The sequence below is a fragment of the Puntigrus tetrazona genome, chromosome 21 (genome assembly GCF_018831695.1).
Source record: "Puntigrus tetrazona isolate hp1 chromosome 21, ASM1883169v1, whole genome shotgun sequence".
Lineage (NCBI taxonomy): Eukaryota > Metazoa > Chordata > Actinopteri > Cypriniformes > Cyprinidae > Puntigrus > Puntigrus tetrazona.
The window spans coordinates 7,980,257-8,003,990 of NC_056719.1; the positions used below are offsets into that span (position 1 = coordinate 7,980,257).

Sequence of the window (23,734 nt, forward strand, 5' to 3'; positions counted from 1 at the left end):
TTGCTGTTTTGTTAAATTGTTATTTATTTGTTGTGTTATGAGCTCTTTTTTTGTTGAGGTTTATGTACAACATTCTAAAACTATCCCAGATATCTTTGCTGTGTGACTTCTTTAAAGTGACTGAGTTCAGAAACAAAGATACCACAGTTGACGTGACATAGTAAGTGTTTTATAAAACTATTGCCACTTTTAAACTGCATGGTACGGCATGCAGTGGGGGAGAGTTTCAAGCGTACCGTACCATTACTAAAACTTGACATGTACACTCTGCTAGAACACTCAATGGCCTGAGAGAATTGTCACTACCTGCATCAATAAACTTGCATGAGACACCCACACACCCAGACCCATTACATTTAAATCAACACAAGCCAGCGAAGGAAAAAAATGCAACTGTTTTGAATGAGCACAACCATTTAAACAACCAAAAAATGTTTCATAGTCTGTTAGGAAGTACAGATGTTGTTCTCAATGATAGTCAAGGAGTGGATCAAGCGAGAGCTTGATGGGGTGACAAAAAAAAAAAAAAAAAAACGTTTTCCAGGAATCATGGCAGTAGAGCCGGTGCAACTATAATGACGTGAATAATACCGCCCACTCTAAAGCGGTACTAAACTGCAGTGGAAATGCATTTTGCAGTGTGTAGATACACTTAAAGAGAACTGTAATAAACTCTGCAAACATTCCCAAGGTATCAGTTTTTTGCAGGGGAGCTCCTCGGCACACCATGTTGCCAATTGAATACTGAATGAGAACTTCTTTTGTCAAGGCTTCCTCATTATCCTCCATTGTAGGAATTCCCTGGCTGTTCTCCAACAACCTTTCTCAATGTGGGAATTGTTTATACGCAAAGAATCCATGAGGAATTCCAAAGTATCTCTACATAGTGAAGACCAATGGAGATGCTTTTCATGCTCAGCGCACAGTCGCTTGCTCAGCTAGAGTGTGGAGGTCAGAGGACGAACCGATGTATGAGATTCCAGCAATTAATGGACATGCAGCCTGGAATGACAAAGCCCTCATTCCCGCACAATGCGTCCTTAGCCCTCGGAGCTGGGGGTTAGAGTTCAGCCAAGGCTTTGTGTGTGGCAGTGCTGATTGTACACAGACAATGAATCCTTTGATCGAATTGCAAACTTTTCAGTCGGAGTTGGAGTATGGATTCGTTTGGCACATATACGAGGTTATGTAAGCAGTAAGAACACTTTGGAACTTTTAGGAAAATACAGAATGCTGCTTTGTTTTTCCAATTAATTGCATAATATTTAGGCATGCACCGAATGTTCTGCAACCGAAATTATTCAACCAGAAACAGCACAAATGAGCAAAAAGACAAAATAAATGGTACCGAACAATGACATGACGCGATCAATTAGAGGTCCACACTAACACTGCAAACTTGCTGGCAGTGTGGAAGCATTTAATTTTTGAGAAAGAAGCAAAAATCATATAAGCACAGACAGTGAGAGACTACTAGCACCGCATATTTTTGTGGATTTTCATTTCAGTCTATCCCTAATAATAATAATGGCTATGTTGTACTTTGGAAAATACATATAAACTACTATTCACAAGTTGGTAAGATTTTTTTCCAAAAATGTCTCTAATGCACACCAAGGTTGCATTTGTTTAATTACAAACACAGTAAAAATGCTTCTTATTTATTAAATATAAATTTATTCTTGCAGTGGCAAAGCTGGATTTTCAGCAGCCAGACTTCAGAAATCACTCTACTATGACCTGGTGAATGTTTACTTTGAAAAAAGTTGTGCTGCTTAATATATTTGTGAAATTAAATAATTACGAAGTAATCGACTAATCAAAGAATGCAGAGAAGCTTAAAAGAAATTTGAAGTGAATTTATTTGAAGTGTGTGCATGTTTGTGTATACACACAAAATACATGACTTTTGATCAGTTTATTACGTTCTTGCTAAAATAAAAACATTTACTGAAATCCAAACTTTTGAACGGCAGTGTATATAATAAATAACAGGCTAATATGTACTATCATTTAGTATTACTACTAATAGGGACTGTAATAACAACTATATTACATTATAGATAAAACAAGACCAATGGTCCGGATAACAGATTCACTTCTTTGCAAAGGTTTGTAGAGGGAAAACATGATGAGCAGAACATAGTCGTCACATCAGTCAGCTAAGGCTTGCACTTACACAAGCGTTTTGAGCTAAGCATCCACACCTATTAATGAAACTGCTCTGCAAAGTGCTTAGAATGCTTTTCCCACCACCATGACATGGGAAAAAAGTGTTTAAAAGCTAAACACAAACAGGTAAACAGCATGTTTAATTTGCTGAGGCAATGTATCTTCAGGGAGGAAAGGAGGAGATAATGATAAGGTTGAGTACAGTACACATTTCCCCATAGTTAAAGGTGAGTTCTTTGCACAGCGCATTTCTCGACATCTTTTCCTCATGTTTTCTCAATGCCAGACTGATTTGTCTGTTTAGTTAAGCTGCAATGCGTCAGCCTAATTCAAACATCCTTCAGCTCTGAGGTTCTCCTAAACCCTCTCAAATAAGCAGCCCAATTACAGCACTCATATTCCCTGCCAAGATTACTCTATCTTCAGATACACTATGCTTCTTCAAGTCCCTGTCGGAAAATTTAACATCTGACCGTGACTGAGCAGAGAGCCCTGTACAATTCATGCAGAACTAATTGGTTAGTTGTTACACAGCGAACAATATTTTTTAGTACAAAAAGGTCTGGTGTCTGGAACATATAAAACAGTCTTTACTACACAATCCAAATCTCTTCCACGACTATGTCAGAACACTCTAAATGGAATTTAAGCCTTGCAGAAGTGGGCTAACTTTGCATTAGCCTTGCTCTCTAAGACAACATGTCCATTCAACTGAAAATATCAATGAATTCCTATCTAAAAGAAACGACTGTCGGTTCCAGAGAGGTGGATCACATTAGTAAAGCCACCGAGAGGAAGGTTTGTATAATACCTACCTCCCCACAATGGCTGTCTGAACAACACTGCCTTATGTCATACTGTTTTGCATGCGTTTGCATAGGCTTACAAAGCAAACGCTGTTCTCATCCAGAGATTCAAGGCCATTAACTCAAATTCACATTATCAGCCACTAATGTACGAGAGAGAAAAAAAATATGAAGAAACACAGATGCTTTGATATTTCAATGCGAAGATTTAAATTCTTTCCTCATTTCGCAGAGCAGTGTGATGACCCCAAGGCATTCACCAAGTACACATGAAAAAATGCAAACCCCTACACATAAGGAAAACAGATGGCTGCTGGAGAGAATCGAACGTTAATATTACAACACACCCCGTATCGTTCTGATGCGGCTGACACTGTATCTTGAATCACATATGCTGTTTTCACCAACACAAATCAAGCTCAGTCTTCTCGGAGAGATTCATTTCCAATTAAAATGGTTACAAAGATATTACAGAAAACCTAAACTCGCTGGATTTCCCGAACATTCGTTTCAGTTCATGACAAGCATTTATGAATGGCTGAATGTTAATCAGATGGGATCCTCTTCTTCAGTCGGAAGACTAAATGACATCTCCGAATATTAAAAATGAAAGGAGGGAGGAAATGTAAAGTCACAGGCATTAGAAAGCCAATACAAACTTGTAACGGCGCACTTCCCATCTTCTACAGTGATGCATTGCTCCTAATACATAAACAGGAAGACTAATCGCATGTCTGGATGGAAACGTTCCAAACCTTTATATTTCTCCAATGAGAGTAATATATGCAGCACATTTTGTAATGACCTGACAAATTTGTATTCATGCAGGGAGTGTCTTCACTAGTTATGTAGGTCAGATATCAATATCTTATCCCACACTGCCTGTCTGAGTTAAAGAATAGATGAACTAATGAAATCAGACTTTGATCTCATGGCTTTTGGGAATGAAATGCTTCAAAAGTGCATTACAAAATTGAATTCAATATGAGAGCTTTTCTATGAACTGGTTGCTTCGGACCCGGTGGGTTTGTACACAATAATAATTCAGTCCAATGGCGTCCAGGCAATGTGCAACCTGTGTGTACAAACACATGGGCTGTTATTAGTTTGGATGCTTATCTTGCGCCGTATCTTCAATTTTACAGTGCTTGTTATCAAAGTTGCAGTGAATACATTACAATTTTAAAGAGTTATGCATCGATGTTCTCTAAATAACTATAATATAATTTGCATGCTAGCTGATGCAGGAAATTTGAAAGATGAGAGGAAATATGAGCAGCATACGACCACTGTGCCAATCAATAACAGCTCATTGCTTCAGCAGCTATTCAAATCTTCACGACAACGCATGGCACAAAAAATACAATGGAAGTCAAGGGGAAATTAAACTGTTCAGTTATTCTTCAAAATATATATTTTGCGTGTGCGTGTTCGGCACAAGAATGACAGTTTTTGTTTTTGGGTGGAGTGTCCCTTTAAGAGTATCAGATCAGATTGGACTGGCTGTCCTTAATAAGACTGCAGAAAAATTAAATTAATGCAAGCTTTATCACAACACAGGCTAGAGCCCAAGCTGTACATATACATATTGCTGTAGTTTTATCACCAAAATCAATATTTTGAGCAGCACCAAGAGCACAGAGCTGCTTTAATATGCACACAGATGCCTCCAGCTGACTCTACAGTCAAGTCTGGGAATCTTTCAGACGGAGACTGTAATACAATTTAGGATTCACATCATTATTTTTCTAAAAGCAAAGTGGCCAAGAGGAGAGCATTTTTCAATGCTAAGCACGTGTTTAATAATCGGAGATCAGTTTAAAATATTGATCTGTGAGTGCAAACTGCTTCAGCACATAAGGGAAAGCCAGATCTAAATGTGGGCACATGTATTCTCATTTGCATAGACCAAAGGTTTAAACTGGGGTCTGGCTGCAAGGAACGCCTCTGTGAAAACATTCAAGTGTTAAATGTGTGTGTATATGTATGTGTGTATATATCTGATTGGTATACATACATAAATACAGAAGTATAAAATACAGTGCTGGGAGTTGAAAATGAAAGCAATAATGTAAAGTTCAAAATCATTTTACAGTATCATTTGCGTTTTTGCAAAATAAACGATATAGCTGCCTTTTAAATTTTAAAATGTGGGTCCCTATCATCATAAGTGGTCGTATTCGCCGACATCTAATAGAAAACCCATGATCTATACTAAACCAAAGAAAACAGTACACGTAAAACCTGAAATGTATGTAACGTTAGTAGTTTTTAAACCTGCGCAAATATATTACTATTGTAAAAAAAAAAAAAAAAAAAAACTCCTACTCATTATGAAACACGAAACGTTCCGTGTCTGTGAGAGGCAACTCGTTTTTTGACTCGGTTTCTTTGTTTACCTAGTCTTAACGCGTGATTTAACGACAGCTCCATCGAAGGTCTACTAAGTTTAAACACCCTTAAAAGTAGGCTGCATATTAAACAGTCCACCTCCCACAAGACCGCGAATATTACAACCTAATCGATTCCTACGTCCAATCCAAACCAGAACGGCGACCCTTAACAGGGCAAACTCCAGAAAATACCACCCTATGCTACCACGAGCTATTTAATGTACAGCTATTTAGTGGAGTTTATTATAGGAGAGCACGCGCGCGCGCGCAGGCATATTCGAGCCGCTCCACTTTCCCCGCTCGTTCAGGCGTTTCACTAGCAAGTTATGAATAAATATAACGGCAACCAGCTATGTTTTGCACTTACCGGTTGTAGAATACTTGAAATAATCGAAAAAATTGGATATTGGGGTGTCCGTGTGGCTCAGCACCGCTCTCTCCAGTGATCCTCCACGAAGACCGCAGCGAGCCAGCTGAGAAACCCGGTGCCGGAGAGTCGCATCGTGAAATTGAGAGATTTAAACGAAAACGAGCGGAAAGTCCACACGAAACTGGATTGTGCCGCGGAGAATTGCACTTCAGAGAGTTGAAATTGTGAAGGTTCATTAAAAAATCTCCTAGTGGGGAAGGGGTTTGTCGAGCTAGCTTTGCTGCTAGCTACAACCAACCAGCTGTTCGCGCTGCGTTCCCGAGCGAACTTTACGAAAATATGACTGAATACGTAACTAGACCTGTCACGTACCCGCCTTCCATTTTAACGTTTGCGAATATGTGTAGAGAGGTGTGCTGTCCACGCGTCCCGCCGCCACTTGCCACGGGAGACTTCGGTTCAACATTCAAAAGCGTGAGCGCGCAGTGCTGTTCCGTGCGCGTCACCGTGACCACATAAGCGCGATTGGCGCAGAAGTCCAGGGCACAAACACCGTAGCGTTTAATATTACTATTATCGTTATTATTAGTGCAGTTATAAAGTACGACTTGTTAGGACTCGGTGTATAGCATTTTAAGACCTTGAAATTGCCAAGCAGTGCACATTTTCTTAAAGAAAATCGACACATAATAGGCTAATCTCAGTCGGGCTCTGGCTGCCACATATTAATTATGCAAGACTTCACATAGCCTACATTGGTCCTATAGTGCAATATATGCAGTAAGTGTAAATCATGATTGTAATAGGGGATAAAAAAGAAAGAATTGCACGTACACTATCACTCTGTTATAAATCCACCGGCAAGAGGAGCACATTTAACAAACAAATCACTGAATTTTGAGGAGCTACTGGTCTGGGACTAAACAGGCAACGAACCTGAAAGAAATATCAGGTGCATAGCGTAATAATAACGTATTTATTATAAATAATAGCAAATCTGGAATTCATTGAATAAATGAATAAACCAAATGAGTGTGCAAATGCTTTAGAACTGATCTTCAGCTCCATCTATTGAACGGTCTATTGCACAATCAGAACATCCTACTAAATAATCCTATTGGCACATTAGACCAGGCATTAAATGGTACTGTTCTGCTTAACTGGTGCTGTTAATATTTAATATTTTAACCAACTTAAAATAAGCAAAAAATATTATAAAAAATCCCAAGCTACATCTTTATACAGTGACTGGCAGTGAATTTCTTTATATTGTTTTACTTTACTTGCCTGTCTATTTTTTATTTTATTTTTTTTAACACAGCCTATAAGATACGCATAATATTCAGGTATTCATATTGGCATCATAGGAAAAAACAAAATGTTTTTTTTTTTTTTAAATATAATTGTTGACCAAAACAGCTGTGAATCCTTAAAAAGTTTTTTTCCCTTTATTTAACTGTGAGGACTTAATAATATTTCATGAAAAGATTGCATAATATTAATTGTGTTTTGATTAAGTTCAATGTATTTTACTATATATGAAGTATTGATTTGAATCTGAAAACAAGTTTTAATCGTAGTGACCGGAAACATCATGACAAAGTAGAAAAAAAAAAAAAATTGTGCGTTCACCTCATTAATTTCAGTTATTCATCATTCTTGCCTTTTTTTATATATATATATATATATATATATATATATATATATATATATATATATATATATATATATATATATATATATATATATATATATAAGCAAGCTCACACAAGTATACTTTCATTTTTTTGTCTCTTTTATTATATCAAAATACAAAACATTTTTGAAGCAGGGAAAAAAATTACATGGGTCTAGCATCTGAAAATGTCAATGAGCTGTACCAGTACTGAGTGATGTGAACCGAAGTGTTGAGGGTGAGGTCAGTATCTACCACTGTAGTTTTTTTTTTTTTTTAATAGTTATTCTTATTATCATTTTTTCTGTATGTATATACTTGGCAGCTCCACGTGAATCTATTCTATCTGAACTATACATGTAAAATCTATAATCTTAGTCTTGATGAATAAAGCAAGTGTCATTCTTTTTTTTCTTCTTTTTCTAAAAACAAACAGAATAATTTCCTTGCTCCACTGTGTCTGAGGTTTTGTAGCTGTTAGAGCTTTATAGAGAATGAAAAACTGTAGCACTCAAAGTATTGATTGAAACTCATAATGTAAGGGTAACCATTACAGAACGGTGCAATTAATAAGAGCACTGTACAAGAGAGGTAAACAGAGTTAACCCTATGGGTGCCGCTTCAAATTTCATTTATCTGAAACATGAAAGCACATCAAAACAATACAGCAAGGCTATTGAACAGCAGTGACAACAATGCAAATGAGATCAAATGATACAAAACAAAATGGATTAGCACATTCCTTAATGTGTTGCTCAACATATCAGATAATAACATTCATCCGGTAATTAGAGTAAGAAATGACACTTTTGAAAAATTAGGTCACCCCCCCAAAAAATGATCAGTTCTCAAATATCATTTGTATCAACGCGAATTAAACTAAATGATGACAATTTTACATTTTGGGGGGAATCACACAAGCAAACCATCTGAAAAGAAGAAGAAAATATTAGATTTTAAAAACAATGACGCGCTATAAAATCCTGGTGTTGTTTATGACCTCAGATTACAGTTTGTTTAATTCATTTTAGTTTCCGTGCAGGCAAATGTTGAGTGTACAGCATATGGATTGAAACCCACATCAATGGAAAGTAATGGAATATTAATGCCATTTAAATTGAATGAGGTCATATCGCGATGTGCAAATCTGCAAATGATTCTACAAATGAAATTAAAAAGAGACTGCGATGGTGCAAATGCATTCCAGTACAACCTATGTCGAAGCTACCGAAAGGGTTAACATTGTCCTTATTAACAATATTCTACCAAAAAAAAAAAAAAAAAAATTAAGGAAACAGAAAAACAACAAATAAACATGTAAACTGCTAAAACTATGTCGCACCGTAATTCTAACCTCTTATAGTGTGTTTTACTGACTGCCAAGTGTCCGCTTCCAGTATATTCTAAATGCCGAAGCTCATCTCTAGTTTTTGGTAGCACATTCAGGTAACAAAGTACTTTTTTTTTTTTTCTCAAGGTATTCATGTGTGGTTTTCTCTCATTTACTCTGTACATCTACAGGAAAGATGGCGATAAACGTGAGGCGCAGAGTTACCTCTGGTCTGGACCACAAAATAGATCAGCAATAGCACCAAGTCATGATATGTTCAATGGTATGGCTGCTTACACACCACACTGAGGTCTCTAGAAAAGATTACGGTGATTGTTAGAATACACACCTACTACAAAAGCAGTTCGCATCATTTGCTATTCGCTAATGACCACACCTTGCTACCATGAGCATCTAACAGCAGAAAGAACATGTACTGTATTTCTCCATAAACAAGACAGCTAAATTGGAACAAATCTTCTTGGTTTTTCTCGCAGTACAAAATTAAAGATTCCCCAGTTAGCCTTTTATTACGTAACTATAAATATCTGTTATTTATACATACGGTTCACTGTCAAAATATTTCTACTGGTACAGTCTGTTGACTATAAGAATACAGAATACATACGTATATCTTGGACTGTGCTGCTATACATATTGCAGGTGCCACACGATCTACCCCCACAACAGACCGTCAAACAGACACAAGATCTCGCGCTGACCGGTCAAACAGCACTGTAGCCGGACCACCTTACAAAAAACTAAGAGATCAAATCCATCTCTGCAGGTATATTCGACTCAAAATTCAGCAACGGGTCATTTTTGATGCAAATTTCTGTCCAAAGTACCGACAATGGGAATACGGTTCACTTTACATAGATGAGATTCTCTAAAAATGAGCATGAAATAAAATTCAGCACATGCTTCATTTGGAAATGAGAATTGAGATTGAGAACGTAAGCAGAAATGTCACTTTAATATAGTTTTTATCATTCACTGTATATTGTGTTGTCACATTTTTTTAATATATTTTGTATTGCTTGAACCAGAGCTGTACTGTATGACAATGAAACGCACGGGAAAAATGGAAAAAAAATGATAGATAACACCTTCCACTTTGGTTTGAGATTCTAATAGCATGTGTAACTTTTAATGTTATTCCATATACATACATATATATATATATATATATATATATATATATATATATATATATATATATATGTATATGTATATATATATATTTAATTGAAGGCCTGCTACATGTTTTCATAACCACTGAGACAGACCGTAAAATGACTCTATGACCACTCATCCATCAACAGCCACAGTGTACCACATATTCTCATTTACAAAAAAATATATATTGCATGACTTGCATTTTTTTATTTACACCTTGTGGTAGTTCTGGTATGTGTGTCTGTTGTGGAGCTGGTGTCCTGAAAATCCCTATGAGTTTCCTGCAGGCTAATGGTGCACTAAGTGCCACGCGAGGACATGACCGCCACACGCTTCTCTCGTCCTCTGCATTGTGCTGATCCCATGCTTTCTCCCTCTCGATCTGAGACTGTACCAAAACGATGAGCAGCATGATTATTCATATGCTTTTTGCATCCCTGATGTACTATAAGAGGTCATCTTTTGAGAGGTTAACTTAGTTTGTTTGCTCATTAGTGGCAACAATAATCGGAAAAGATTTGTATATCTGTACATGGATACATAATATATGCAACCGTCATGGATAAAAACGAAAGAAAACGGATGAACACACAGTAAGGGTCATTTTAAGGGTTAAAGCGCTCTGAATTTCATCTGCTCAGACTGTTAAAACTGAATTAAAGGCTATGCGTGCAATGCATTGTGTTTGTGTCATTTTTTTACAATTATTTTTAAAAGTGCACATGAATCACGTCACTGCTCTATTCATCAAACTATCATACATAAGATATTATTTCTTTTAGGGTGATGAAGAAATATTTTTTAAGTGGTGTCACTGTGATGTTAAAAACATTTAGCCATGTCATGTTTTTTTACTTTCTTCTGAGAAAGCATAGGATATCTGAAAAAATGCTGGATGGAGTTTGACGTAATTTTGGATTTTTGTACAGAAGCATTCCTCAAAATACCTTGTTTTTTTACTGGAACAACATGAAGGTGAGTAAATGACAGAATTATGTATGTGTAAGAGGCAGTTTTTTTGCACAATGTTCCTCTCTGTTGAAATGAAATAATAAACAATTATACTAATCAAATAATAATATTTCATTATCTTGTTGCACCCATATTATAACTGACTGGTTCAGTAACATTTAGCAAAATCCCAAAATCATGCTAAAAAAGATAATAAATACAAATCTATTCTTTCTTATGTAAACATGTATATAATAAAACAGGGTTAGACTCTCAAAAACGACTCTAGACCTTCATAACTTTAACGTTTTAGCTCTTTTTCTGTGACTGGAAGCAAACTGCTCCAATTTCGGCATAAATCAGCATTCAAACAGATTTTGCAACTAAACAATCAACATACCAGCTAAAACCGGTTTGCCTACGAGTAAAGCATCTTTCATTCCAAGATGAAGTAATATTCGGGCATTTGCCAATTCTGCACTTTCTTGTAAGTTGCTTTGGTAAGCAAGTGTCCACTCTGAACGTAAACGTGAATGCGATGTCATGAAAAAACTAGAAGATACATGCTGCTAGGACATAAGATGAGGATAACAAAACAAACCAAAACAAAGAAATGAAGATTTACTAGGATGTTGTTTTATTAAAAACAATGCGCCTCAGAGAATGATCCAGAACGGAAAAAAATGCTAATCTTGAGATATTCTGTCAAAAGAAATGTTTTCATTGTTGTTTGGATATAAAATTGGTACAGTGTAACAATAAATAAACTAACCAATGTTTGAATGCGTCTCTACTATGGCTATAATGCTACTAAAAAAGATAAAGGTTCATTTCAGAATCTAATCCTACGCCGCCCAAGAGTCGAATCAAGTTAGCATTAATTACCTCTCAAAATCCCCAAACAGCTCATTTATCTGGCCGCTCTAGAGTTAGCCAATCTGTTCAACAATTGATGCTACAGTAGCAGAAGTCCCCTGCAAAGCAGAATTTGAGCTAGACCGGTATCCAAAAAACATTCACCGACAAAATAAACAAGTTGCAAGTCCAACGTGAGAGTGAATGCAAGTGGACTGAATCATTTACAACACATTTTTGGCTCAAAAATGCTCTCATGCATTTCATCCCTCATGAAAAAGTAACTTATTAAAAACTGAATTCAAAATATGACAATATGTTTTATATCAATATATTCTGTTGCGTGCATATATTGGCCAATTTATTCAAAATTACTAAAATTTTATAATACATTGTGCAATATATGCTATTATATTATATACATTTTTTTTTTTGTTTTTAGTTTTTTACATGTTACAGTACATTCCTAGCATTTTGGATATTCATTTCGATATTATTCTCTTGTATGAAGGCTTCAAATAAAAAAAGGAACAAAATATTTAGATAATTAAATAGTTTTATATATTTTTTTAGAAAGCACCATATTTGACAATTGCCCAGTGAAATGGATCAAAAATACTTAGGATAAGCACATCTCTCGAGTGAACGAGACGATCAGTCGCCTCTTCTACCTAAAACAGTGTGTTTTGATACACACTAATAGAAAACCTAACTTTAGCAAGTAGGTCTCGTCTAATCTGGTTACTTGATTCACAAATAAAACAAAATTACAAGTATGAACAATCAAGTCTTTGCTCAAAATGTAAAGCCATTCACACGACATACAAATGACGGCTCAATCACGGTTCGGGAATCTGAGCAGGCCTCACGGCACGAAGCGTGTCGAGCTCAGAATCGCTAAAAGCTTAAAATGGTGTCTGACTCTTTGACAATCAATCCTCTGATCCAAATCAACATCTTCCACAAAGGTTGACCTTTAGTGATGCCTAAAAGGTGCACTTGATGCGCTGGTCTGTCGTGTATAAGCTACCGTTACATCCAAGCAAATTAATAAAATCTCCACTATATGGCAGCTACGACAACAGCGTAGCTTCTCCAACCGTCAAGCATGCTTCCCAGCTCAAAACTCGCGCTCGCTAATATTTAACGCTCCGATGCTAGTCAAGTATGGATGTCGATATAATTGAAGACCCTCAAAACGCCACAGCAGACAGCAAAAAGTATGGTCACATTAGTGAAATTTTGGCGAAATTTTGCAGGGAGAAAAGTATTATTTTTTAGTGACAATAGTAGCATTGTATGAAGCGCATCTCAGAAAAACATCGCTTTCAACCAAGCAGTCAACGCGGTGAACCTGGAAAACGTCAAATCCTTTGCAAAAATCGTCATCATCGAGCGAAATTTCTGAACATGAGGATTTCCGTTACAATGACAGGATTCCACCAGCTAAAATTCACCAAACAATGGCTAATGTGACCGCACTTGAAGGCTTATCAGAAAGATGGTGTTGAAATCCTAAAACATCAAATACTGAGGTGTTCAGGATATGAGGTGTAGTCACATTAGTTTCGCAAAAATTTCGGTGAAATTTCTTGTCTATCGGCAATAGTGATACCAACGTAAGAAGTCACTTTCAAACCAAACAACTTTTTGGTTTGGTCAACACGATCTATCGTGGGCAAATGCGAAATTACTGTACCAAACGTGTAAATTTGTGTTAAAATGACCGAACAACATTAAATGCAACCACACCTTAACAGAAAGCTGCTTAATTTGAAAGTAACTTCCCATAGGTCAACACTATTGATAATAGACAACAAACCATTTTTGCTCACAAAATCATGTCGAAATGTGACAGCACCTATAAGCAGCAGCCATTATCTGCCGGAAGATCAAATTAATGATATATTATTAACAGAGTTCAGTCTGAAGACTTTTTATAGCACCTTACGTAGGCTGTTAAAATGCCTTTAATGTGGTGATCGGCCATTTAGGGGCTTAGCCATGAACCACGCACCCATAACCCCTTTTACCTGCGATCTGGAGGTCAAGGGTTCACCTTCACTTGCTTTTTTCGATTTGAATTTGTTTCCCAGGCTGAAGAAACATTACAATGCTCAGCGATTTGTTGCAGTTTTAGACATTTTTCAAATGTACAAGCTGACTGCACATCTGTACAAGTGATAAGACACAGAACATGCCACCTCTCATCTGACGGCCATTACATCCCCCCTGGACAATGGCTAGCACGCTAAAATGTACATTTGCCCAGGTATGTCTGTTCAGACAGTGAAAATACATGTCTTTCTGTATAAAAGAAGCACCGTTGGATGATAGAAACACAATAAAAACCTTTGGCCGCTGGGAATAGCCCTCTCATCCCAAAGAGATTTTCCCCCAAGGGTCTTCACAGAGGAGAGAGACTGGCGCTGGGTTGACGTTTCTGGTTTAACCAAAAAACAAAAAGGCTCGAAAATGGCCTACAAAGGCAGTAGATTTCATTTTTTGTCACTTAATCGAAAAATAAATGAATAAACTAAATAAAACACAACAGGAATAAGCATTAAGGAGCCCTATTAAGGCCAATGTATGCCTTTTTATGTAAGGGGCATCGCATTTTGATGACAAAAATACTATAGTTTATTATGGCACAAAATCCTATCCTCCTCACAGTACAGTACATTTTATAGTCTTATTGATTAAGGAAGCTGTAGTATTTTTGGCATTACTATAGTACTTTCTGAATAGAGCTTGAAAACTGCGAAAAAAGTGAGGTTGGCGTAAATGAAAAAACGTCACTCACAGTAGTCACCAAGGTTTTGCTTCAGTACAAGTTTGTGTTCAAAAAGCGTGTAGAAGGATATAGCAGCTTCAGTACACATGTTTATCAAAAATGGCATTGGAATGAAATGTTCCCTTATTCAAATGGCTGCCATTGCCATCCAAGCCTATGTCTCTGCCTGTACTGTAGCATTAACAGAAAAATTGTTGTGCTTTGTAGAAAAGTGTTTCCATTTTCTCCTCAAATGTAGAGAAGGAGTATTAGCATTAGTGTGAGAGTAGACAATACTTGCAGCTTCTCAAATACCATCAATAACAGCCACGGTGCAAATATATTTAAAAAATGCTACCATTTAAAAAATGTGCGGTCAGTAAGATTTTGTGAAGGAAATCAATACTTTTATTTAGTATGGATACACTTAAAATGTACTTTAAACAAATGCTGTTCTTTTCATCATCAAAAAATCTTGGATTTCAATTGAGTACAATTGAGTACAACAATAAGAAAGGTTTCTTAAGCACCAAATCCACATACTAAAATGATTTAAGAAAGGTCGCGTGGCACTGAACACTGCATTAATAGCAGCTGAAAATTCAACTTTGCAATCACAGGAATAAACAGCATTATAAAATATACTAAAATACAAATTGTAATAATATTTTTGTTTTTACTGTATTTTTGATCAAATAAATGCAGTAAGCACATTCATTTTAAAAACACTTGAAAATCATACTGACCTCCATTTTTTGAATGGTAGTGTCCATTGCACTTTTCACGGATGGTTTGTTAATATGTCCGAAACGTGCACTGTGGAATGTCATATTTGATAACACAAACAAATATTTGGATTGTTAACGTCTATTGTGTTTGTCAGTATAGCAGCACTGAGATTGTGGTGTGTTTGAGGTATACCTGTGAAAACCCTGTGATCTGCTAGATATGGTCAAGACTGTTGGCAGGATGAAACAGAAGCTTGACAGCTGTGCTCTTATCTGACGCACCATCCGATAAGAGTCACTAAATCCCAAAGATAAATTGAGGCATATAAGATATTCTTTTTAATCTTCTAATCTTAAAATGACCGATCCTTTGAGGTAAATGGACTAGAGCAAAACCTTGGAACACAAGCATTTTCTTGTGACACATTGAGCGTTACGAAAAAGAAAAGAGGAGTAAACCATTGGAGGGGGGTGTGGACGTGAAGACGTTGGCTGGCTGAGCATAGGTGGAAGAGCTCAGAGTTTGGGGAGAGTGTGGCCTGTAATCTCTGGGACTTCAGAGGAGAGTGGCGTGGTCTGGGTCTGCTGTGTCCATACTAGCCAAAATGGCTTTCTGGTCTTCTCGGGTCGGGCGGCGGTACAGCAGAGCGGAGAAGCGGGCGTACGGGTCCTGGCGAGTCAACTTTTTCTTCTTCTTGCGGAGGTAGAGAGCTTCTTCTGGCTGGAGGACCTGAGAGGTGTGGGGCTGCTGGGTCTGAGAGGGGGGCACACCTGTACAGAGAGAAAAACTGATGACGACAAGTGTGCTGAAAGTAAGGCAAGATGCTAAAGGTGGAGAAACAAGTAGCAAAACATTTGAGATCTCTCTGAATGTCTTAATTTAACTGAAACCAACTCTACTTTCATGCCCCTTTATCACACTGGAGAGTTCTACGTATAAAAACATAAATGCAACTGGTTTCATCTTGTGTCTCATTTATTGCTTGCAGTGAAAATTTCTGAGATTTAATACCGCTATTGTTACAGTTGCTATCATTTTTTTCTTAGTTGAAGCAATATTATAGTATTTTATACTAAATTTAAACATTTTGAGTTGGTAAGGTTTTCACCAAGCCAGAATTATTTCAAAAATACACTGTGTAATACAGTATTAACATCATGAAATATATGTAAACTTACATAAATATATGTAACTTACTCCTGTGATGACAAGCTGAATTTTCTGTAGCCAACATTCCTGACACTTTCTGTCACTTGATTCCTCAGAAATCATTCTAATATGATGATTTTGTGTTAAAAAATTATTCTTTATTATCAATGTTGGAAACAGCCGTGCTGCTTAAAAAAATTTTTTAGCTAGATTTTTTTTCTCAGGATTCTTTAAAGAATACAAATTTTTGCTTTTAAAATATAAATCAAATATTTTTAAATATAAATCTTTTGCAACACAAAAGTCTTTATTTGTCACTTTCACTAATGTCACAATCTTACTTACCCCAAACTTACATAAACAGTGGTGGCCAAAATTGTTAGAACACTTGGTATATTCAGTTGTATTTGTTGAATTAGCCATTACAATACCCATAAAATGAATTATCGTTGGAACTACCTGCGACAGAAGGAATCTGCTGGAACATTGGAAATGAATGACTGACCTCCTCAAAATCCTCAACCCCATTGAGCAAATTTGGGGCGAGTTGGACAAAAATCATCATTGTACATTCAATGGAAAGCCTGCGTTGTAGAAGGCATGGGATAATATTAATGTTGAAGTTCTCAGGAAATATATTGACACTACACCAGAGACATTTGCTGATATTATTTCAGCAGAGGATGGACATGTCAAATATTAAATTTAAAAGTGGATAAAAACAGCATGACTCACTTTATCTGATATTTGATGTGCTCAGAACAACTGCCTGCATGTTTTATGAACATTATAAAATTAAATCATGTTTTGTAGGCAAAAAAGTACAATGTTTTCAAATCTGTCAATTTTAGTCGCCACTGCATGTATGTATATATATATATATATATATGTGTATATATATATATATATAATATATATATATATATCCATATATAATGAACTAATATATGTATGTATGCCAGGAATATGAAGCAGATCCAGTAAAAAAAAAAAAAAAAACTTACATCTACAAAAAAACAAACAAACAAAAAAAACACTTTTTGTCAAGTCTTTTTCTTGCACACTACATGCTAAGTAATAATGAAATGTTGCAATGTGAGCATAAAGTATGGTATAAACAATCATGGGTCAGGATAAATATAAATAAAAGTGGATAATTCTGTTAAAAAGCAGCATACAGCATGATTTTCATCACTACAGTACCAGTGATCACTTGTATTCTAGGAAAAGGTTCTATAGTGTTAAAAGAAGCACAGAGAGCACTTTTAATGTGTTTTGAAGAGTGTATCTTAACACCACCTTCTCACACCTCAGTGCCCTACAAATATAAAATGCATAACTGGTATATTTTAAACAACTTGTGAGGTCAATGTCCCAATGTCTCCATAAACAGCATTTTAAGCCATCACAGATATGCTACTGACATGAAGGCTGCTCCATCGCGACCCAAATCAGTCATTTACAATGTTCCATTTCAGTTAGCATTCTTCTACAGAAGGTAGTATACAACAAAACAGAGCTCACAGTACGTTTATGAGAAAATGTACCTTAATATTTAGTACAACAGGTGTATAGTATATGAACTAGAGTAGCTTGTGACTTGCTCCTCACCCGTCTTTCGTCTAGTCTTGGAGTTGTTATTGTTGATGCCGATTTTCTTGGCTTTTTTCACTCGTTGATATCTCAGTGCTTCTATCCTCTCAGACCCTGCAGAGCCACTTGGTGCACCTCGACGTTTTCTGTGCAGGAAGCAAAGAGAGGCAAAGCCATCACACAGGGGTAGGGTAGTGCAGTGGCTCGCCATGTGAGTTAAACTGATTATAGTAGTGATCACATGGCCTTTGTTTAAGTTACTGCTGCTAGTACAGGCCTACAGGCAACTCAGATTACCCATGAATCTCTTACACTCAAATGATCTGAACCAGGCATGGTCCAGTTTAGCATGATACGTATGATGCAAAACATTTATTTGAGTGGAAAGAAAGGTATACTCAAAGGTTTTTCAGAAATGTCTTGCCCAGAATTACATTTATAACTGCACGTTTTTCAATAGTTAGAGATCAAATCAACATTTAAACAGAAAAATAAGAATTTAGTTTTAAAATGTATACAATACCTCAATATGGCAACATTATCTGTTTAAAGAGAAATTTTGAGAATCATGACATAGATTGGGGTAATTACAATGGATGAGCATACTTAAATACATATTAGAATAAAACTGTAAAGTACTTTAAATGTTACTTATGAAAACATTTCTATATACGTATATATGTAATACTTTATCAAATTCATTCTCAGACATTTAAGTTTGTATGTACAGTCTTCCCATCCAAATACAGTATGGAGGCACTTAAACCGGCAGCCTGCATACTCTGCCCCACACACTCACACGCACACACACACAACTCTCATGAGGCACAATAAAATAATAGAAATAGCATTATAGAGGGGCCGTCCTTCTGTTGAGGCTGCCGAGAGAAATTAAAGGCCATTAGTAGAGGGGGAAAATCACAGCTCAGCGACAAAGCATTGTCAGAAATGTGCTCATAGACATGAATACTGTCTACAATGGGCTTCACCATGCTGACAGGGGGAGAGATGGCGGGAGGGGAAATGGCTACTTGGGAACAGTCACATAATGAAAAATAAAACAAAGCACTTGGACAACAAATGTAACAAGAATTTAATCAGATATTTGTTGGTTTTTCAACTGAAGAGCAATATTTAGCAATGGCATGCATGGCAATTTGCACATGGAACAGAACTTTAAAGGGGAATACTCTGGAAAAGCACTTCATCGGGTGAAAGCAACAACTTAAAAAGAAGCATTTTCTGGTGTTAATAGTGCTTTCCCCATTGAAAAGGAAGTGCAAGAACTGTTTTGGAAGAAAACTTGCTTCGCATGATTGTGAAATGTGTTCTGCAGTCCAAACAAGTGCAGTTTTATGCATATACTGTGTGTACACTAGATCAATCATGATTATACAAAAAATGCAGCATTTTATCATACAAGGTGTCCGTACAAGGCTCATGGTTTTTAAATCACTTGAACTGGTTTCAAGTAATAAAAAGCACCTACCTAAAATGAAGTATAACATGCAACTCCTGCTTGAGACGATCCCTAGCAACTGGTGAACTTGATCCAGGGTGAGTTCAAATTCCCAGGCACTGCAAGTAGTGTTTGTGTTGTCATTTAATGTAAACCTTCATTTAAAAGCACATTTATTTTATAAACAGCACTTTTACCGAGAAGGTTACCATGAATCAAACCGTGAGGTATTTTTTTAAATGGCAGATTCTCATAAAATCAATATTAAAGCTAGGTTCTTGTCATATCTTATTTTTATTGCGTCTCAAGCATGAGGTTGTGTTGATTAAATGAAATGTGCTGGGTTTCCTAATCAATAACTGGGAAACGTACATATGCATACTAAAACCAGAATGCATATAGGATTCAAGACTGCAGAACTAAAAAAATGTGGCTATCTGAAAATAAATATAAAAAAGAAAAATCTGTAAACTTGGTAATAAACGAAAGGAAAGCAAGACCCAAAGACTTGTATTCCCCTTTAAAGGACGAGGTGAATAAAAGCCCCACCTGCTGCCCCCCCCCTTTCAGACATGGATCCAACCCTTACCTATTGCGGTGTAGAGGACCTGGTCACAACAACGCTGCCCAGATAGCTGAGATCAATCAAAAACAAAGCAGGTAAGACTCGAGGAGTCATCAAGAATGACCAAATGCCCTATTTAAGATGATGGCGACATTGCAACAGATGAGAGCAGACAGTCCCTGCAACACGATTCGCCCAACAAGCCTCACCCTGGCAGTCAGAGCTGGGGTGACCTGGGTGACAGGAGGCAGGAGAGAGGGGGGAGTGTGGAAAAGGCAATCATGCGGTCAGGTTACTTTGGAACAGGAGAAGAGCCCTGTCCCTGTTGTGCCGGACACACCAACCTCAGCCTCCACATCATACATTCTGAGAGTCATCCTAAAAAGCCTGGAGTTAGTCAAAACGGTGGGCTTCATTTGGACTGGGATTGGTCAATTTTATTGCACATGTGGGGTTCCTCCTGTTGGGTGAAAGGCAGGGTAAAGCATGACAGTGAATGGAAAGGCTGAGATCCTGTGGCGGTGTACCTCTGATTCCAGGCTTTTTAGGGGCTTCGTTATTGCATTTTAAATCAACTTAAAATGGAACTTCTCCAGACACGTAGCCCTAAAAGGTCTGTCACCATGTCTGTGAAGCAAATAATTCATCTTGACTTGGAATCTGTTACCCCACAACCACATTTGGTTATAGTTGCTCGCTTTTGATCTAAGACAAGTGCTTTAAAGTGCTTCACAGACCTTATGAATGAAATTGGATGTCTGACATGAAAAGCAGAATCAGTGGCATAGAAAACTATAGCACAACTTGTCTATGTAGAAAATGGCTTTGAATGGTTTTGAATAATGCAAGACATCTGGGGCAGTGTCTCTATGAAAGCATGATCTCTAACATGATCTCATGATCACTAAAACCAGCTTAAGGCAAGCAGCAAACATAATTTTGCCCATGTGGACAAACAGTAGCTTTAGAATAAGTGTGGTTATTTCTGCACTGAGAAGACCCTGAAGGGTCCTAGATGTTACACTTAGGCCAGATGGTACATGGTTGATCAATCCACACTCTACAGGCCTAGTGCACCTACCCTGAAGCTGATAACTGGGGTGGAGAGGGTTCTGACGGAAGGATCTCCTCCTCAGTCCTCCTCTGAGTTGGCATCTGCCCGAAAATGTTGCTGCTTTCTACAGGAGGTGAAGGGGACTGTGACGGATAGCTTGCTGCTGAGGTGGCAAATGCCATGTGGGATCGGTAGCTGGGACTTGCCCTTCGGCTGCCTTGGCCTTGAGCAGGAGAGGAGGAGGGGGAGGACCTTCTAGAGAAACTAGCTGAAGAAGGAGGTTGAAGAGTGATCTCAGACATCTCAGGAGGGATCGGGGGTTGGATGACACTGGGACGGGGCCTGGGGCGCACTACAATCTCCGGTGAGCCTTCGTGAGAGCTAATCGGGCTTTGAGTTAGAGGAGAGAGGCGGGAAGGCTGTAGAACTACCATGCCGGGCTCCATCCTGCGGGGCTGCCTTGGGCTAAGCCTGGGTGTAAGCTCGTACCATCGCGTATCCAGGCTTCCAAACGAGCTTGGGCCAACCATGTGAGACACCGGGTCAGGGTAAGGCAATACCGGTACACCCATACCGTGGCTTGTGTGTCTTAGCTGCCCTAGACTCTGTGCCTCTTGCATAGGTAAACGCTTGGCTGGAAGGCCCTGAGGCTTGACCTTGCTGGGAGACTTGCCTGGGCGGCTCTTTGGGGCCTCCAGCTGCAGGATACCAGGGTACGGAGATACTTGAAGGGCAGAGGGCTGGAGTGCACTAGGAGGAAGAACAAGAGGGGGAGGAAGGGGAGGTTCCGGATGAAGATGCAAAGGGTGGGGGGGTGGAAAAATAAAGTGAGGACCCTCGATTGTGGCAAAGGTAAAATCGGGTCGCTGCCAGATGTCTGGAGAGCGTGAGGTGGAGGGGTGAGCCAAGGGAAGGGTGTAGCCAGAGACTGCATAATGCTGAATCTCTCCCTCACCGATTTCCTCCGGGATGGTGGGATGACCGAAAGGTCCCTCCAGGTGGTAAGGAGGAGAAGACATTACTGAGCTGAGAGGGCTGGTGTCTGGCATGTAGAAGGGAGGCGGAGGCTCAGGTTCCCCTGGACTTCCCAAGTAGCTGTAGAACTGGCCATGGGAAAAGGCTCGGAAGTGAGGAGCACCACGAATCTGTCCTGTAGCCTGGAGTCGACTAGTTTCCATGATAGTCATGCCTTCCATGGGCCTCTGGAAGCGGGGACTGTAGGCTGGGGGCTGCAAGTAAGACTCCTGGCTAGAAGAAATGGGCGAGATCTGATGGGGTCTGAGGGTAGCCATCATAGGCGGCATGGGCCCCGGATCATCATTCTCCTCATCTGACTGTCGAAATTCAGGATAGAGGTCAGACTCCTCCACGAAGGGGAAGCCCTCGATGCGCCTTGCCTTAACTGGAGTTTCCGCATCTGTAGGTTCCATGACAAAGCGCCCATCTGGGCCACGACTAATCAATTCGATTGGCGTGGTAGCCTCCGCCTCGTGCTTAGAGACGCTGTATTTCTTGCTAATTATTGCTCTCTTGGTCTTCTTGTATAAAGACAGCTCCTTCTCCTTGGCAGGACTTTGAGGAAACTTCTTGGCTCGCAAACCATCCTCTGAGGATTCTGAAGGAGGTCCTATGGAGCGGACACTTTCTGGACTAACCTTTCCAGAAGATGATCTATAAAAATGGGAAAGAAAAAAAAGAAGAAAAATAAATAATGAGTAACATCACGGTCACTGTAGTAAAAATAAATCTTAGGCAACTGGTTATAAATCTGATGCTGTATAGCACTCATTTTAATGCTCTCATTTAATGATACCAGTGATTCAAATATACTTTTATTACACCACTAACAGACCAACATGTACTGTTAAAGATTCTCTGACAGTCTCGTACCCAAAGTACTTCAAGATATCTTATCACACCCACGACTCTCAAAGTGACAGGTAAGGTGAGCATGCTATGAAATCCAACAGTGCATATACACCCCAGGAACTGTTTATTTATTTAAAATGACAGCTATCGTTGTTAATAAGTCAAAGAATTGTTTTCTGAAACTTTTCTGACATATATTTGTAAAAGTTCTTAAGATATTCAGTTGTCCTCAAGCTTTCAGTGCAACATGCTCTTTTAACATTAACCAGAATGATTGCTGAAGTGCTTTATTTAGTTGTGCTACCTTACAAATCAGTTATCTTCAAATCAGTTTGAAAATGATAAATTATAAGATTACTTAAGGCCCCATAAAGCAGCACCCTACATATGGACTACATATGATTACAATGAGTTTGGTTGTTGGTTGTAATTTTCACTGTTTTTTTCTGGATATATCTTGTCATAACTCATCCTTGTTAAGGCCTTATACTCTCCAGTCACCAGTGTTTGAACATCACAGCTAATTTTGTTTTAACAGTACTGTTTTCTTAAGAAATGTGTTTAGTGTGTGTGGGCTCATTAATCATAGATGGTGACATTTTCCAAGATATTCAACTGAGAGTATTTATGTGACCAAACAACGAGAAATAACAAGCATAGTCCAGAAAAGAAGAGAGAAAATCAGAAAATGTTGGAGCCATAATACTTTATTCAGTAACAAATATACATGTAATGGCTGAAGCTTTGTTTTTGCTGAATCATTACACCATGCACTTTCACTTGTAATGGCTGCGGTGACGGAGCTTGGTTTC

At 38.1% G+C, this 23,734-nt stretch overlaps 2 protein-coding genes across 4 annotated transcripts in view; both read right to left on the reverse strand.

Annotated features, from left to right (window-relative positions):
- The window catches only part of arhgap32b (Rho GTPase activating protein 32b), a 74,850-nt gene extending 68,617 nt beyond the window's left edge, over positions 1-6,233 (reverse strand). For all 3 annotated transcript variants that reach the window (XM_043221512.1, XM_043221511.1, XM_043221508.1), the window contains exon 1: positions 5,739-6,233. The gene's annotated coding sequence lies outside the window, so the exon portion shown is untranslated. The remainder of the gene's footprint in view (positions 1-5,738) is intronic.
- A 1,791-nt stretch (positions 6,234-8,024) lies between these two features.
- Positions 8,025-23,734, reverse strand: part of LOC122326998 (protein turtle homolog B-like) — a 36,250-nt gene continuing 20,540 nt past the window's right edge. Inside the window, 3 exon segments of the mRNA XM_043222214.1 lie at positions 8,025-16,003; positions 17,994-18,121; positions 21,081-22,724. Coding sequence (XP_043078149.1) covers positions 15,789-16,003; positions 17,994-18,121; positions 21,081-22,724 — 1,987 coding nt within the window. The 3' untranslated portion in view covers positions 8,025-15,788.